General features: G+C 40.1%; 1 protein-coding gene across 1 annotated transcript in view; it reads left to right on the forward strand.

The window, feature by feature from the left end:
• The window catches only part of LOC143027209 (uncharacterized), a gene marked incomplete in the record, with an annotated part of 523462 nt that overhangs the window by 326548 nt on the left and 176914 nt on the right, over nucleotides 1-20000 (forward strand). The window contains 1 exon segment of the mRNA XM_076188388.1: nucleotides 11279-11424. Within this exon segment, the coding sequence (XP_076044503.1) occupies nucleotides 11279-11424 (146 nt within the window).

Here is a 20000-nt window from a genome sequence, read left to right on the forward strand (position 1 = left end):
AATAGCTAATAGCGGAGTCCTCACCCTCTTACCCAGTCTTGAAAAGAAAATATTCTGTAGTTACCTACATTTAATTATGTTTCCAACTGGCTAGAATACTTAATTCAGTGGTTTTGTTGGGATACATGTTCATTTCTGCTAATCTATCATATCAGTCTACATCAATATAAATCGGAAACCTCTAATAGAACAGCTAAGGGAAAAATATCGTCAACCCAACATGTAAAACTAAACTCTAGTAAACCAATCCTATTCAACTTCGAGGTAAGCGACCAACTAAACCAAGCCAATCCGAAATGAGTCGAAACAAGACGAGTCAAGTCACGTCAAGCCGAGCCGAGCCGAGCCGAGCCCGAGCCCGAGCCCGAGCCCGAGCCCGAGCCCGAGCCCGAGCCCGAGCCCGAGCCCGAGCCCGAGCCCGAGCCCGAGCCCGAGCCCGAGCCCGAGCCCGAGCCCGAGCCCGAGCCCGAGCCCGAGCCCGAGCCCGAGCCCGAGCCCGAGCCCGAGCCCGAGCCCGAGCCCGAGCCCGAGCCCGAGCCGAGCTAAGCCAAGTTAAGCCAAGCCAAATCAAGCTTAGCTAAGCCAGCCGTTTCTGTACTCGAGCAATATCCTGGTAGGGATTACTTCGACCCTGGCACACACTTAGCTTACGGGGTTCCTAATCGCCAATTGAGATAGGGGTGAAGTAGGTGTGTGTGTGGTGGGGGGGGGACCTCAGGTAAGAGAACGAGAGTATATGGGAAGAGATTGGAAGCAGAGGTGGTGTGTAAGGTTTGGAGAGGGCAGAGTTGCTGTCGCTTGGAAGAAGAGAAGTGAAATGAAAGACGGGATGTCAGTCGGGAGCATGGTGGTGTGTAACACACTACGAGCTCCACGTCAGGGAGAAGGTCAATTGGATTAGGAGGCTATCAAGTCAGGAGGTGTCGAAGGTCGGTTGGAAAGCCAAGTAGGACGGGAAATAGTGTCAAATCAGCACGAGGAAAGGGAACTAACAGCAATAGGAGAAGAGCAGATATTCTTCATCCGTTGGCTGATAACGACGGTTGTGAATCAATGGCTTGGATGACCCAATGCAGAAAACGGATTTCATATAAGTTATCGTTTACCTTCTGGCGGCCAACTTATTTCTTATCGTTATTATTATTATTATCATTTATGTGATATTACGGTAAGCTGCAGATTGGCCGAGTTAACTAGTGAGTAATAACGTGATCCCTCGTAATTGCACGGATGTATACGTTCAGTTAAGGATTCTTGACCTTAACATGGTTTAACTTGTAATGGGGATTATATGATCAACATATGCGCATTTGTAGCTTTTGTATCTAACTAATGTGCACAATCGAATAATTTGTATGTTTATCTTAAAGACATACCATAGCAAAATACGCGAACCCGTTAGAATTCCCACGTAATAATAGTAACCATTAAGACACTCAGGACTGTGTCAGGTTTATTCATCCACAGCTGTGCAACAAATACCTGAATACGATTCACAACACGCACGAGAGTCAATTTACTTCGGATACTTGTAAAAAGGCTATTTTTTAACACCTTTGCTATGGTGACGCTGTCTACATTTTATTCCGTTTGGATTAAAGTAATCTTATTCAGCATAGAGATCGTCGTGAAGTGCAAGGATTCACAGAGCATCGAGTTGTGTTTGTTTGTCTGTGCTCTTGCACTAATTGGCTCCTAAACCATTGAGCTTCCAACCTAACCACTTGCTGTCCTGAAGAAAATTGTGATATGGATGCCACTGGTTTATGTGGCTGTGTCAACATTCAACGTTATTACCTTGAAGAAACACCCATCATCATGGTTGTCTCCATTCAGTAGGATTTACTCAAGTAATTTTTTTTTCAAAACTCCCCTCTGTTCTTTGTAAACACGAGACAATAGGGCTTGAAAAACGATAGCTGTAATGAACACGATGTATTCTTGCTTACACGTCTTGAAGAGAAGTATCGGCAGATGTGAAAGAAGTAGTTATGAACATAAGATCGTGAGAATGAAGAAGACTGCAAGAGACCATAAAGCCTACACTAGGCAGTTTTATGCCCATTATCATCTTCCATTCCTATCCATAAAGTTAACTAACCTCTTAAAACACCCAATAATTTCAGTGCTCACTATTTGTTTACTAAGTCTATTACATTTACTAACCACTCCGTTGGTGGTTAATATGATTAGATTATGGGTCGAAGTGGCGCACAGATTCTCATTACCCGATCCTACAACTTTTAAATGTAGTTCTTCACTTTGACCTTAAAGTTATCTTCCGTCACCCGGTCGGCCCGACTCGCCATCACTATCTTCCCTGTTTTTCTTCAGACCTTCTCTCCTTGCCCTGGCAATATGTCTTCTTACCAGTCACGCCCTTCTCCATGTCCCAGAGCTCTTCACTCCCTCAGTACAACCCGCACCTTACATCATACTCATCTGTCTTTATATTTTGTCCCGCCCTCTTCTTTTTCACGACCTCCCAGTTTCCTCTCTCAGTCAAACTTTTTCCCCCCAACACGCATCTGGCCGATGTGGCCGCACTCTCCTCACCGCCATCTTATGTGTCTCACCACAGCTCTCCCTCTCTCTCCTGCTGCTGCGCCGCCGTCATAAAGCTTTTACTTTCTTCGTCGACGCCACCTCCACGGTCTCGCCTCTTCCCCTTGCCCTCCTATCAACACAGCTGCAGCATCCTCTCTTGATTTTTGGATCCTCCACTATCAGCAGGGGCTTCTTTCTTGCGCGCTCTCACCACCGCTGTGAATTCCAACTGCCACTCTAATTACCGGTGTGCTCTCGTAAACCACCTGGCTCCTCTAACCTCACCGCCATTAGGCAAGCAGTCTCTGACGACGTGCTCCTAATATCGCCATCTATTACTTTGATCACCATAAATTCCCTCCCTAATACCCAACTCTCAGTGCCTCTGTTATTCTGTTTTTTACCACTAGGCAGTTAGACCACGAGTAACGTGATGTGCTACATCACCACCACTTAAAGTTACCATTTAGGAATTGTTACACTGAGTTATTTTTCTTCCGACATTCTACCTTCAACCTCCATTTGAATAGCTAGAATATGACTTTGCTTACAGAAATCCAATCTTCTCTAAGAACATTTCAACAATATGTCCAACATTCGTATAGGATTACAATCTCTTAGTTCATCATTCAGCTTTGCTATGTATGACGGAAAGGTAATTTGATATTTGGAGACTTGAAAAATAAGATATTGCAACCGAAATAGTTTTTATTCAGATAAACTCGTAACTTTCAGCGCTGGTGAAGCTCGTAGCCCAGTGTGATAGCCCCTTTAGGCTCCCTCACTTCTCGTCAACATCTACCGTCAGGTTACATACCCCTCATTAGCGCAACTCGATGCACTGACTTCCAGCACTTTGTATATTTTTCTTCTATCTTCTATCTTCTTTGCCATACTTTCCTCATCTCACGAACCTTTTCCATCACCATCATCACAATCACCAACCCCATCACCACTACTCTTCCACTATCACCATCATCAGGTACACACAACCAGCAGAGTCTTAACCCGTCTCATCTTGATCCCCCTAGCTCTCCTCTTGAATCTTTTCAGTCACTAACAAGCTCCCTATCATCAGTTCTTTACTATCATCTTAGCTTTCTTCTACACCTCACAGGGTTCTTGCACCCACCAGTTCTCAGGCCATGTCCACGAAGTTCCCCATTCTTCAAACTTGGAGCGCACCAACCATAACATCGTTCTCTTTCCATAAGACCCTCCCATCTTTATCATCCACACGAGGAGGGATCGACCTCTTCACGCTCTACCCCATCCTCCTGGCAACCTACTCCTAAACAGCACATCCTTTTCCAGAGCTCGCTCTCTCGCTATAGTTTTGCTGCATATTCACCATGTTCACCACGGCTATTCATTGATGCTTCCTTATATAAATGACCTTTGTTTTCTTCACACCTTCCTCTTCTGTATCCCAGTATCATATTATTATTTTCTTTACTTTCATTTAATTGTTGAGAAGTGTCGTGATTTCTAAATATACTTATCATTACAAAAATCATACGTATTTCTTTCTAAATTTTACCACTTAATAATACATTCTCATCTAATAACTTCTAATGTGGCTATAGCGTCTAGATATTTTTCTATTCTTCTTCACCTAGAATAAATCTCTAGGTTATATAACCATGGATATCAGGCTATTGTTGCCATATTCGGGATATATGTATTGTAGTGGAAATGGGAATTGCAATAATGTCACACACCAGGTTATGGTTGTGCTGAGGGAATTGGATATACGTTCCATTTTCTTTCTTCATTCCTTTCTTTCGTCCTTTGTCTCTTTCTCAACAAATACACGCTCACGCACACGCATAAGCACGCGCACATACGTATTCGAGGCGTGGTGGTAGAGTTCCCGCCTGCCACTACGGCGGTTCGGGTTCGAATCTCGCCTAGAACTGAAATCATTTCTGTATTGTTGCGCTGCGTGTCGTTACTCTAACTCTCATGGGAGGGGAATTGGGTGTGTGTGTGTGTGTGCGTGTAAGGTCACAACATTACCCATAGATCGGTCATATACGAGCTCTGAGCTCTCTTTCGGGAAGGAAATAGATGTTGATCACGAGTCCAACACATGATCCAAGACCATGTGAATCATGCACACACACGCACTCTCTCTCTCTCTCTCTCTCTCTCTCTCTCTCTCTCTCTCTCTCTCTCTCTCTCTCTCTCTCTCTCTCTCTCTCTCTCTCTCTCTCTCTCACACACACACACACACACACACACACACACACACACACACACACACACACACGTTTTTACCCAGTCACAACTGTAATAATACTCTATGGATATCATCCTGTATACAGTAATATTAAACGATTGTATTCCTTTAGTAGGAACCACGGTAGAGAAGATAAGAGAAAGATTAGTAATAGTTGCATCGACAGTGCGCTGCAATCTTAGTTTCTGGACTCTTATTTAGTTCAATATTAGAAAAAAAAAAAAAAAAAAAAAAAAAATCCCACTATCACACAGTGGTAAGTGAGAAATCACTGGTAGAGGGTTTGTGGCAAGCCTTTTTTTTTTTTTTTTACCAATGTTCTGTCCCCTCCCCGCCTGTTGAGGGCTATTGAGAACCAACGCGACATAGGTCTCAACGGGTCCCGGGAATCGAACTCATGACCACATGCTCATGAGGTCGACACTGTATGTACTTAGTTAAATTATTACTATTAGTGTCAACTTTACGAATGATGAAGTACGCTGGGTGCAAGAGAAGTTGGAAGGAGGCTGAAGCTCCGACTGCTCTGGCGTGAAAGTCCACGTGCTACGCACACCGGATTTCCTTTTATTGCTTGATTGAGACTTGGGGTCACCGCGAACGAGGCTCTTTCATCTGTTCTGCTTGAGGGATGAAAGGCCTCCATATTTCTTATATCTTCCATCTTTTATCGGTTGCTAAAGCAGAAATTGCACTCTTGATATTCCTTTTGATGGTTCCGTTGAACCGCATGTGGGAGATCTACTAATCATCCTCTACCGGTCCCATCTTCTCCGTTGGTTTTATAATGTTCGCTGTTTTTCATCGTTCGATGTTCCTACTTTTTCAGAGAAGTCGGATAAGGTTTTTGTTGGTCTTTGATGTTCTCTAAATGTCCAAGTCTCTCATTCAGTCATTCTTTTTCTCATTTTTTCGCCTCCCTTTCTTTTCCTCATTCTTTCCGTATGGTATATTGTCTACAAAGCTTTCATGAAGTTAGTATTAAATGGATCTTAGTAAATCCTTATTAACCAGGTACATGCAGCATACCCTCATGGCTGAAGACTCATTTTCACTCAAAAATGAATTCTGAATACTATCCTTCTTTTGCACTGATGCCTCGTTAACACGGGGCTAGTTTAGTAACCGCCATTGCTAACAACTTGTAAACTACACCTCTACTTGCCCAATGTCACAGGAAAGTTAGTAAACTTCCCTCCAAGCTAATCTAGTGTCAACACTTAGTTGCCATGTAAGTTAACTTGCAGCTAGCAATAGTGGCTACTAAACTACCCCATTGCCAACGAGGCTTGACGTCCTTGAACCCCTTCCCTATCACCTCTAGGATTCCACCGCTGTAGTGCGATACATTCCCTAAGGACAAAAGCTCTTGTTGTCCTGGACGAAATACTAGAAAATTCTATATTTCTCTCTCTATTTCGGTTTATCCAATAAAAAACGTTTCTTATTTTCCTTATCCAAGCCATTCTCTTCCCCGAGATATTTATTATATTTTATTGCATCTTACGCGCTAGTAAACTCACGCAGTGCTCCTTCTGCATAACCAGAATCGTATAGCAAAATATCTTGAAAATGAATTATATTCTTTGCATAAATTTTTCATTGAACATTTAGTGATACACTACAAAAAAAAAAATTAAATAAATTAATAAAATGAAATTCTGTATCATTGAACATTTTGACCCATTGTCTGACCTTGTGTTTTCCTAGGCTTAAAAAAAATTGCCTGGCGACATCCAAAACAATTAAGTTTTTGAAGGTTTAATAGAGTTGGATTAAGCCCAACGTGTGGAAGGTGCTTCCCATATCTGAATAGAATCGTTTGGTGACATTCAGAAAACATAAAAGTCGCGGACAGCAGCGAAAGGGATAATGATCAACTCACCATCAAACCTACTCATTAGATAACATTTTCTTTCGAAAGAATAATATGATCAAACTCCACAATTTTTATAATGTTTACATTTAATATCTCCTCAAGCATTGAATTTTTATTTTGTCATTTTTCTTCAGGATGTTTGTTAGCGCGCTTTAGTGAGTAACCGTACTAACAATGCAGATGCATGTATTCCTGCTACATTTAGAACTTGACGAGCTTTATAATCATTACTCTGTTTAGTTAATGAAAAACAGAAATTATTAAGGCATTGCGTTGGCCATAGCCAGGTCGTAGATACAGGTACACAAGAAAGCTGAGTATGATTTGTTGCAAGAAAATGTCATCTTTCCTCGAAGAGATTTAGTTTAGATAGAGAATTCAAATATTCCTTTTCCAATAAGTTTATGTCTGCGCTGTTGGAATTTTCCATTAACCTATACTATAGTCCAATTTCGGGGTTTCTTCCTGTCTGCTGCAAGGTATGTTTTTTTTTTGTGCTTGAAAAAAAAAGAAGAAAAGAATTCAAAGAATTTTGATTCACTTTTCTCATATTATGGAATATCAGTGACTGAATGTAAATCATATATGTGAGTCTCAATTCAGATTTAGTCTGACTCTTCAGAAGTTTTTAGAATTAATATGATTTTCGTATGCCGTTGCAAACTAAATATTTTCAACTTAGACTCTTTTTTTTTCAGATTTTTCCACTAAAGATGTTGCGTATAATAACGATTAATTTTTTCCTGTTCTTCCTTCGTGGTGGATATAAACCAGCTTTGGTTGTCGGGCCTTGAACTGGAGGTGTTGTGTCTTACTCTATTATTTCTGACACCGGGGAGTGAACCACGACTAGGAATGGTTCCTCATACTAAAGGTGCTACGATGAAAGGAAAGGCAATAGATGTTGGACGGGTGTGGAATGTATATGGGTTGAATGCATACTTTGGCTACCCCCTCAAGGAAAAAGGGTTCCTTTTAGAATACTGTAAGTGTGTATGTATCTTATTCTTCTTTAATTCCAAATAATACATTTTGTTGTTCTTCATAGAGCTGCATTGTTGTCGCATTGCGTGCTTATATATTCAATATTTGCAACATATTTGTGATTAAGAATTCCACTAAATATTTCTTCATGAATAATCTACATCTTAGAGATTATATAATGAATTAGAACTTCTGTAATTTGATGACAATGAAGTTTTGATAAGATCAACTGGTAGAATTCTGCCATTATTGAATGTATATTTCATAGAGACTACTTAACTACATTTAATAATGTAATCTAAGCTAAACGTTCTTTAAATACTGTTTTGTTTTTCTTACAAATTATATGCCATTCATAATCTATATATTCATTCATTTTTGCAACTAAGAGAAATAGTTTTTCTCTATTAACACACACACACACACACACACACACACACACACACACACACACACACACACACACACACACACACACACACACACACACACACACACACACAAACACACACACACACACAGACGACGCCAAACTGTTATGGAAAGTAAAAACTGAAAAGGATTGCGAATCACTGCAGAAAGACCTAAATTAGACATGGAACTAAAGTCAGAAATGGGATATGGACTTCACTATTAACAAGTGTAGCATAATGGAGTTAGGAAAAAAGCAAAAATAGAATATCAGAAAAATATGAAATTGGAACCAAGGAAGTAAAGAAGGAGAGATCCGAAAAAGATTTGGGTGTAAATTTCTCAAACGACTTGTCCTATGATAAACAGATAAACAAAATTGTCGGAGAATCCTACAACTTGCTAAGATCAATAAAAGTGGCATTTACATATTTGGACGAAGAAATTATTAAAGAAATATTGGTCACACTGATAATGCCTAGATTAGAATATGCGGCGACATTGTGGTCACCCAGTACCAAAAAGAATATAAAGAAAATAGAAAGAATCCAGAGAGTAGCCACAAAAATGGCACCTGCACTTGCAAACTTGTCATATGAGGAGAGGTTGGCTAAACTGGAGTTACCGACTCTGGAGCAAAGAAGAGAGAGATGTGACCTACTAACCATCTACAGAATCATAAAGGGCACAGAAATACTCGATAGAGAGGACTTGTTAAGCTGGGACTAGAGAAGCAAAAAAAAAAAAAAAAAAAACAGCTACACGAAGAGATCTGAAGAAAAACACTTTTCCACATAGAGTGGTGGACACTTGGAACAAACTGGACAATAAAATAATGTGCGCAAAAAACATTCATGAGTTTAAGAGCAAACTAGACACTGCGATATATAAAGGCGGGATACCACGAGCGTAGCTCCCCTTCTCCAAATGCAACTAGGTAAAATACACAGCCGTGGTCGTAGTACCTGTGGAGGTAGCAGGTTCCGTTGCCGAGGATGTTTAACTAGGTGTGACCGCAAATGACCTTAGACTCTGAAGATAGCGGTCAGCAAGGGTAGGTAGTCCTATTGTGGTAAGCGCGTGCTGATAGGTGGTGTATTCTTTGCCAAGGATTGTGTGACAGGCTCTTTTCTGCACTTTCCCCAGCTGTCACTGTTGCATGATTGTGAATGAGGAGGCCCAGGAGGGTGATCCGTACATCACCTTGGGTAAAATGAAGGAAGTGTAGATGGTCTTGAGATCTTCAGCCTGAGCCCCAAATGAACTCAGTCAACGCAGCTTATACAGCTTGTAGGAAGCTGCCCTGATGGTGCTGGCAGTGTTCTCCTTCCAGGTCAACTTGTTGTCGATGGTTATCCCCAGCAGCTTAGTTGACTGGACCACTTGTAAGAGTTGGCCGTCAGATGTCAGCAGGGGAGGGGGGAGAACGTCATTGGAGGTGTGGAAGGGCATTACCACAGTTTTCTTGTGGTCGATGGAGACTTTGTTGTGCACTTTCCATGTGTGTAGCTTGTCCAGCGTATTCTGTAGTGGGTCGTAGTTGAGGTCAGTGTTGAACACAGGGTACCCCACCGTGCAGTCATAAACATATTTTCACCTGTGCGATGCCTCCCAGGGCATCGTTGATAATTATCAGGAAACACAGTGGCTCCCTTCTTGTTCACTGTGGTACCCCACAGGATAGGTGCCGGACTGCAGAGACGTGTTCCTGATATCTGCCAGCTTGACAACGGTCAGTCAGGAAGTCGGATAGCCAAGCCACCAAGGAGGAAGGAAGACCAAGGTGGATGGCTTTGGTGATAATAGTTGCATGATCAACAACGTCGAAGGCTTTATTAAAATTGATGAACGCCACTGCAAGTGAAGTCTTGCGCTGCTCGAGGTTTTTATGGATAAAGTCAAGGAAGCTAATAAGATATTGAGTGGTGGAGGATGTTACTGATGTGTGTGTGTGTGTGTGTGTGTGTGTGTGTGTGTGTGTGTGTGTGTGTGTGTGTGTGTGTGTGTGTGTGTGTGTGTGTGTGTGTGTGTGTGTGTGTGTGTGTGTGTGTGTGTGTGTGTGTGTGTGTGTGTGTGTGTGTGTGTGTGTGTGTGTGCGTGTGTGCCATAATTGCCTTTAGCTAAAAAGGAGGTGGTCCAACTGCATCATCATGTGCCTTTAAACACTTTGGGCTTTCATCTCGTCTGGTAAGCAGCTGGTGACTGTTACTGGTATGGTTGTTTAAATTCATAAACCAAAGGTGATTACTTCGGCCGCATTTAAGTTCATCTTGGCTTATGACTTTCATCTAGTTGATAATTATTTCAAGTGAAGAGTGTGTTTACCTCTTCGAAGTACATGTATACGATTGTATTCAAGAAAAAATAAAAAAATTCGTACGTATATATTTTTCGTTTTTTTATATTGTATTATTCTTAAATCGGCATGCTGTTAATGGATACAAAAAACGCTTTTATTTATTTACTTTCTTTTGCCTACAGGACTTTGTGGTTCTGTGTTGTTCCCCATTGCTGCCAAATTCATTAAAGAATAATGCTCATTCTTTGTTGGTGTTTTGCTTTTATCTAGTTTTCATATTACAAACAAAACAATTTTCTTATGATGAAAATAACTGTTATCCACACAAAGGCACACGCTTACACACACACACACACACACACACACACACACACACACACACACACACACACACACACACACACACACACACACACACACACACACACACACACACACACACACACACACACATATACATATATATATATATACATATATATGTATATATATATATATATATATATATATATATATATATATAAACAATACAATACAATACATTACAGTAGCTCGCCAAGGTCGCCATCGCACTCACATGCATGATGACGCAAACCCCTGTCAGTTGCGGGAAGCCGCTTTTTTTCCGGTGTTGGTTCACCTCCTCGCTTGCTCAGGGTTGTCAGAAACCAAAGTAGCAAACCTGTAGTGGGTCCAGAAAATCAAATTCATAAACACCTGTCTCTTGACAATGTACTTCCGCACGGGCCTTAATCTTATTACTTACAAATAGTTAAACACCTTCCCTCTACTCTGTTTTCAATATGACAACAAGAAACCATAAACATACCTAAAAATAAACAATGCTCTGTTGTCTTACTCATAGTAACTTTGTAGTGAAACAGCTCTAAAGAATATTTGTTATCCTCTTCCACAGATGTTGCTGCTTATGACCCAGAGGCCAGCATTACAGGACTTTACACTGGGCCTTACTTTGACCCGCTGGCACCAAGGAACCTCACCGCTCACCTTGGAGATCAGGCGGTCCTGCCCTGCACCGTGAGACAGCTTGGAGACAAATCGGTATGACTAAGAGTGTTTTCTCTTGTGTTTCTCTAAAAACAATGACAGGATGAGTGATCGATTGCCACGAATGATGAATGAAGAGGGTTATCGGGGCTTACGGCCATTGGAGATATGGAAATGCTTCGAGAAATTGAGGATACGGAATTTCAAATCCAAAGCAAGAAAATATCTTTATAATTGTGTAATCCATCAAAAAGTTGGAAAATTCTTTTAGATATACTTAAGCAAACTTTGAAACTGAACCCTGACTTCGCTGTCGACATATACATACATACATATACCAAGGCTTTTTCCCCCATACAAGGGAGGTAGCCAAAAAGGAAAAGGCATAAAATCATTCCCACCCATTCCATCCCTGAATACACTCCACACCCCTCCACCCTCCCTCTTAACTTAGCACCTCCTGGATGACGGGTCATCCCTGCACTTTGTCCACTGCCCTGGGTCAGAAGCAGTGTCACAAGACACAGCACATCCACAGCAAGGCCACTTCATTAAATCGGCGACCCCCCTCTCCGTCCCCCCATGCATAAAAGGAGAAGACGGGGAGAAATCCCTTCGGGCTGCGTCAAATCTTGCTCACACATACTACCTCACCCCGATCCCCCTGCCCATTCTACCTCATGCATCACATCATCCATATACAACCATTCTCCATTCACCCCTGTCTTCTGTCCTCTTCCGTCCTTCCTCAACAGACATTCCCCTCTTCCCCAAAGCTCCCTTCACCCCATCCATCCACCTCATCCTAGGACGTCCCCTCATGTTCACTCCCTCCACATCTGCCTTCCATACCTCTTTTACTAGTCTTTCTTCACTCATTCTTTCCATGTGTCCAAACCATCCTAATACTCTTTCATCAACCCTATCTCCCAACTCCCTTTCCATCCCCGTTCTTCTCCTCATCTCCTCATTTCTCACTCTATCTAGCCTAGTAACCCCCATCATACTCCTCAGACACCTCATCTCAAACACATTCAAACTCCTTCTCTCTTCCTCTCTTATGTTCCATGTTTCTGCCCCATACAGTGCTGTTGGCACAATCACTGTTTCATCCTGTCTCCTCTTAGCATCCATTCCCAAATGTCTATTCCTCATTACACTCTTCAATCCACCAAGGCATTTACTCGCTTCTCTCAATCTACATTCTACCTCCACCTTCACTCCACCTTTTCCTGCCATATTTGCACCCAAGTATCTAAAACTATACACTTCCTCCAGTCGCTCTCCCTTAATACTCACTTCCAGTCTACTGCCACTTTCACCCCTTGTACATCTCATCACCTTACTTTTACCCACATTTATCTTTAGCTTTCTTCTATCACATACTCTCCCATGTAAGCTGTTGACGGACTTTGATTCTTATTATGTATTCAGTCCACTGAAGAAGGCCCAAGAGGTCGAAACGTCTGGTTCTGAATAAAGCTCTATACTCTAGCCTTAATCTTTATAATATGTTTCATTATACGCTCATCTTCTTTATAAGCTAATGAGAATATAGATTTATAATAGATGTTAATTTTTTTCTGCATTTTGATTATTTCTATTATTTTCATACCAGCTGTCCATTATTTTCTTTTTCTGGTGATTAATCTCATTCTCACTGAAGCCATTATTGATTAGTACTTAGGCGGAGCATTCGATTTAATTATGTGCTTATTTCCATGTGCTACAGCGGTTGAGTCTTCTCCGGATGTAGGCACCGATCGTAGAATCCTTGTATCTCTCAGGGCACTCACTAGAACCATTAAGGCAATGTTCAGGGTGTGTGGGTTTGGTGTAAACTTCTGTGTTAAAGAAAAATTCGGTTTGTTTCACTAGGACGAACGGGACCTCTTTAGTGCAGCATTCAAGCAGACCGCGTAGTATAGATTCTGGGATATCTAGTTTTGGCGTAGTGTCGTCGTGGTGTACTCGGTTGATGATGTAATTGAATATACGGTTTACTGAAATATTTGTATATAAGCCTACCACGTCGAGAGAAGCAATTCTTCCTTTTGTAGAGTTTGTCCTCAAGATATCTAGGAATTCGGATGTAGACTGCAGAATGTAGGTGGTAGGAGTGTAAAGGGTCTGCTTGAATGCTGCACTAAAGAGGTCCCGTTCATTTGCCCCCGTGGAAATAAGTACTGTCAAATCGATAGAGTGGCAATGGGATCCCCCCCTTGGAGTTTTAATGGCAAACTTTTTCATGGAAAGCATAGAAGAAGTATTCCGAAAAAACAAAGAAACCAGACATTTACTGTCGCTACATTGACGACATTTTCCTAAAGACCAAAAACACCAGTGAGGCTGAAAAACTATGACTCCTACTACAAGAGACCTCTGATCTCACCTTCACTATTGAAGATAGTATTGACTGAGCATTGCCTTTTCTTGATATCCTAGTGAAACAAAGCGAATATTCTTTTAACGCAGAAATTTACACCAAACCCACAAACCCTGGACATTGCCTTAATGGTTCTAGTGATTGCCCTCAGAGATACAAGGGCTCTACGATCGGTAGCTATATCCGAAGAGCACACACCCACTGTAGCACATGGAAGCAAGTACATAATAAAATCAAACGCTCTATCTAAGTACTAATTAATAATGGCTTCAGTGAGAAAGAGATTAATCACCAGAAAAATAAAATAATGGACGTCTGATATAAAAATTATAAAAACAATCAAATGAAAAAAAAAAAAATTAACATCTATTATAAATCTATATTCTCATCGGCCTATAAAGAAGATGAGCGTATAATGAAACATATCATAAAAAGGAATATCAAACCAACTAATCTTGAGAAAATAATGAACTTGGTGATTTATTATAAAATAAGAAAGACCAGTCACTTCCTTCTTAAAAACAGCCCCCACCAAGAGAGAAAGAAACTTAAAAAATCACATGTTATCTATAGGTTTACTTGTACACGAGGGAACTGTGAAGCCCTCCCCTTCACTTATATTGGCATGACGACAATGATGTTATCCCGTCGCCTTTCTTACCACCTGATATCAGGAGCCCCTAAAAAACATTTAAGAGAAGTCCATGGCGCAATATTAACAAGAAGCATCCTCGAAGAAAAATCCGAGATTTTAGAAGTATGTACAGATGACAGGCGCCTGCTAATCCTAGAAGTACTATACATTAATGAGTTGAGCCCAAATCTAAATATACAAGCAGATGACCTTAGAGCCCTCCCAGGCATGAGACAAATCGCCACAAATCCAAGCATTAGACATAAGCCCACAAATCAAAGCCCAGACAAAACGCCACAATCCCAAGCACAGGACATTTCTTCACAACACGAAGCCGGAGGCTTCCCCTAGTAAGTAATATTTCATCACTGCCTGAGTTACCATGAAACCTCTTCCAGGCGACCGGTGGCCTCCCCCATTGAAAAATAAGTACAGAAATTTAAATATGTATAGTAAAATTATTCAAATAACACTGGAATAATTCTTATCCTGACCAGATAGAATATTGCTTGGAGATACTGAAGAAGCGTCTTGAACCCGAAATCGCGATATAGCAAACATAACCACCTACAGTGTATATGTATATGTATATGAATATGTATATGTATATGTATATGTATATGTATATGTATATGTATATGTATATGTATATGTATATTTATGTGTATGTGTATGTGTATATGTATATGTATATGTATATGTATATGTATATGTATATGTATATGTATATGTATATGTATATGTATATGTATATGTATATGTATATGTATATGTATATGTATATTTATATGTATATGTATATGTATATGTATATGTATATATATATAATATATATATATACAATATGAGTATGTATATGTATATGTATATGTATATGTATATGTATATGTATATGTATATGTCTATGTCTATGTCTATGTCTATGTATATGTATATGTATATGTATATGTATATGTACATATACATGTACATGTGCATGTAGATGTACATGTACATGTACATGTACATGTATATGTATATGTATATGTATATGTATATGTATATGTATATGTATATGCATGTATATAAGAATATGAGTGTATTTGTTTTGTGTGTGTGTGTATGTGTGTGTGTGTGTGTGTGTGTGTGTGTGTGTGTGTGTGTGTGTGTGTGTGTGTGTGTGTGTGTGTGTGTGTGTGTGTGTGTGTGTGTGTGTGTGTGTGTGTGTGTGTGTGTGTGTTTGCGTGTGTGTGCGTGTGTATGCGTGCGTATATGTGTGTATGTTTGCGCGCGCGCGCACGCGCGCGCGTGTGTGTGTGTGTGTTTGTGTGTGTGTGTGTGTGTGTGTGTGTGTGTGTGTGTGCGCGCGCATTTCTTTGTTTTGTGTGTTTGTGTTTGTGGATATTCGTGTGTGCATCCTCGTATGTATATATGTGAAAGCATTTATTTGTGTTCTGCATTTGCGTGCTTGTATGTTTTGTTCGTGTATAAAATTTCCATACTTTACAGCTTCATAATGCAGTTAATTTGCTCTCTGATATATATTTGATATTGTATTTGAAGGCAACAGTTTCGTGTAACTAGAAATTAATTAATTATTCAAAATATCTGAAATTATCAGGTGCCAATGATCGAAATGCAATTGGACCGATTGTCGAAAAAAGTCTTTGTTTAATAGATTATTAAAAATGGCTATCACGTTTATAAAAATACAGAATTCGCCAATTTTCAATATTATAAAATTAATCATTAGAAATGTTGTAATTTCCCCTGTAAATGAATGAGCTTATTTCTGCCAAGGATATTTATCTTGTTGAGGGAAACGCTTCATTTCTGAATCTCCTTGGAAGTGCAATCTTTTGAGCTAGGATTCGATTCCTGGAATAAAATAAGACGTTCAGAACCGGCCATTGGCTGTTGCCAGCATTTTTTAAACTGCAAGATCTTTCAAGGCAATTCAGGATTAGAAATTTATAATATTTACAGTTAAATTGCATTGTAGATTGATAACCTTTGTATTTCTGTTTCTACGATTACATATATAATTTCAGTGTAATACTATATATAATTCAAACTACGAAATTTATCTATACAAGATTTCAAAGTTTATTACAGAAAAAAGATGAGAAAAAACATTGCAATCTAAAATTGACATACAGTTTTTGTGTACTCCCAAAACGTTATATATATATATATATATATATATATATATATATATATATATATATATATATATACATATATATATGTATATATGTATATATATATATACATATATATATATTATGATAAATCACCATACATATATGGTCCTAACAGCCACCCTCACTTGCACTATGTCCAATGTATATGTAAACATTTCTGCACCAACACCAGCCATTACTGTGTTTTCAGCAACCCCAGGAGATGAGCTCGTCCCATACTATATAATGTTGATATTTCCCATAGCCAAAATAAAATGATAGTTTATCTGGTACTCCATTCAATTCATTCATCAAAGCAGTTGTAAGGATAACAATACCTGTATCAACCGAATGAAAGAGTAATCGTTTGTGGCCACATTCCAAGTTCCCAGCTGCATTTACTGTTAGTGCCAGCCTCTTCGCCATTGTATGGAGAAGTGTCCTCAACGTCTACGATACAAGTTCTGATAGATAATCCTTAAAATGCTCAGTGGCAATAGCCTCCTTTTATACACGACTCTCATTTCATTTCCCTACAGATTTCTCTTCCTCTCCCACAAAAACCGATTCCGGGCGAGCGGAGGGTGTCCTAAGTAGTCAATGGAGCCTATTTTAGGTTGGAGCATTGAGAGAATGTCTCTTGCTCATGGCATGGGGAGAGTGAGTGATCTTGTCAATGAGCTGTTAAAGGGGCGTAAGTCTGCCCTCTTCCCGATGTGGAATTTCCCAGTACTAGGAAGTGCTGATGGATAGACCGATTTTCTAATTTTCATGGATGAAGAATTCGTCCAAATCGCTCTTTTTCGGAGGACAGAGGATAGTTTACAGTCGTCTTTTGTGAAGGTTGGTTGGTGTTTACTCGAAGCTGAAGATTTTGTTTTCATAGAACTGAGCAGTGATACTTACTTTGTCTTGTTAGTGTCAACAATAGGATTAAACTTATCTTCAAAGATGGTCATCAGTTTTTATATCGAATATAACTTCAGCGATCGCAATGTCTTCGTCCTGGACTGAGATAGGATACTGTATTAGATAGCTGTCCCATGGAAGACATCTTGAACTATGGTTTGTGATCAATGTTATCTACTGCAGCTGATGCTTGGTGGACAGACCCCCTTCTTCTGTCGAAGTCGTTCACAGACACTGTCGCAAAGATTCTTATGCATCCATGTATCCAGCACAAAAACTTGACTTTGGATATTTGTTTTCTTTGTTCAATTAAAATAATTTCTTTTTTCAAGTTATAAATTTGCTTTTGATACATGATTGTATCTCGTTTCACTTAGAACTTGGTAGATAAAAGTAGACATTTAAGGTAGATCGGAGGTAGATCGAGGAGGTAGAAGGACTGGAAGGAAATTTTATAGTCTTTTTATTAGGATGTTATGATACAACGGTCGACGGCTGACTAACGCCAAGGATAGCTGATTCAGAATCGCGCCTTGTATATATTTAAAAGTGCAGAGTGTCGCCTGGTGTAATTGTTTTGTCTGTTGGAACTGTGAGCGGTAAGCCATTTTTTTGTTACGACATAATGCTTACATTGTGACATAGTTTAGAAGAGTGTAACAGCCTCTCCAATTGGAGAAAAAGGTGGAGGAGAAAAATCATTGGTGCAGAAAGGAAAGTCACGCCCTTAAGATGTGTCACTTGTTTGAGAAGTAAAAGACTATTGGATGAAAAAAGAGTGATGTCAGAACGAAGGTGGCTTGACGTGCCGTTGAGAATTCCTCTCGGGATTTCTCGGGTGTACTGATTTAGACCAACAAGCATCAGAACGACTACACCCTATTTTATTCACCCCTAAGAAGACCAAGGCATGGGGCCTTAGAACAATCTCAAGAGAGAATAGAAAAGAGGGAAGAGCGGGGGTGACACGGGGTGTTCATACTTAAACCAGCCATGGTGCCTATTTTCTCTTTGTGTGTGTGTGTGTGTGTGTGTGTGTGTGTGTGTGTGTGTGTGTGTGTGTGTGTGTGTGTGTGTGTGTGTGTGTGTGTGTGTGTGTGTGTGTGTGTGCGTGTGTGTGAGCGTGAATGCCGATTCATATCGGTAATTGCGTTTCTTGCTTGAATCTGAGTCTAATATTGGTAATATTTTGTAGTTGTCTCTCATATACTTGATGCTGCTAGCATTTAAGCGGCTAAGCTATGGTTAATGGTGCTGAGAAACACTGTCGTGGCAAATAAGCCTTGGTACTTCAAGAATCATTGAAACTAGAATCATGAGGAAGGTTAGTCTACTGTTTTCCTGGTATATGTTAGGGTGAATCCTTCCTCCTCCTCTGCATATATACCTTCTCACAATTTATACAGCTCGCAACATAAGTCACTGTTCTCATTGCGTGTCATAAAATGATCCGGTGAAACATAAAACTTCTTACAATTTAAGCAGCTCGCAACAGATGCCGTGGACATTACCATGAAAATGTCTGCAGCCCTTGGCTAGACCGTTTTCTGTGTCATAATCGAAGATGAAGAAAAATATCACGTCCTTTACTTTTTTTTTTCCTTATGGTTTATGCAGCTAAATGTTTCTCAATGTTCGTCGGCCAAACGGGCTAGAGTGTCACAAGCTACGACGGAGGTTGAGTTGACAGTTGTTCGAACCCTGCAGTCAGCGAGTTGGACCAAGAGCACAGTTCATTAAATTCCACGCTACAAAGCTCTCTATAAGGGTCCCCATCGTAGCCTCCCGATAGGAGGAGTTTCGTGGCATTAAATCGAGCCATCATCGATTCATCAAATATGTCAGGGAATTTAATGACGTACCTCCGGAGCAAATCAATTAGCGCTCTTTTATGATCAGAGACTAGTCTCCTATATATAGGAAACAATGCCTATATTTTTTTATTTCTACTGTCCCTCCTTTCAGATGCATTTTTCTTTTTTCTTTTCTTTGCCACTTTCATTAATCGACTTCAAAGCGATGCTGCCCCCAGAGAAAGAAGCGCTGAATATTTTCGATAAAATACGAAATACCTCATTATGTTCCTATAGACTTGGGAAATGGACTCAAAGCCTGGTGCTCTGGACTCAGTGGTTCAGTGTCAGTTTATGCCATGTACTGTCATTATCTTAATATAGAGGTTGACCATGTTTGACAACTTGAAAACAGGTACACTGTTGATGTCATCAGCGTTGTCTCAATGTTTAAAACTAGTTCAAGTTACACTCACAGGTTGTCTCTCTCTTTTTTTTTTTCTTTTTCTCTTTCTTTTTGGTGCAGCTTTTGCTCTCTTCTTTATGAATTTCAGGCATATTTCTTATGCTTGGCTTCCCTGTCCACCATGCCTCTTTCACGTAGAGTGGATAGCAGCACTGAATCCTCCAAGAACTCTACAATTTGGCGCACATGTTTTTCCAGTCAAAGTTTATACCTTGGAATACTGATGCCAAAGATCCTGGTGGCAGAAAAAAACAGCGCATTTTTTATGCTGTCTACACGT

Source organism: Oratosquilla oratoria, chromosome 7 (assembly GCF_046742065.1).
Source record: "Oratosquilla oratoria isolate Oo_2021 chromosome 7, ASM4674206v1, whole genome shotgun sequence".
Classification (NCBI taxonomy): Eukaryota; Metazoa; Arthropoda; class Malacostraca; order Stomatopoda; family Squillidae; genus Oratosquilla; species Oratosquilla oratoria.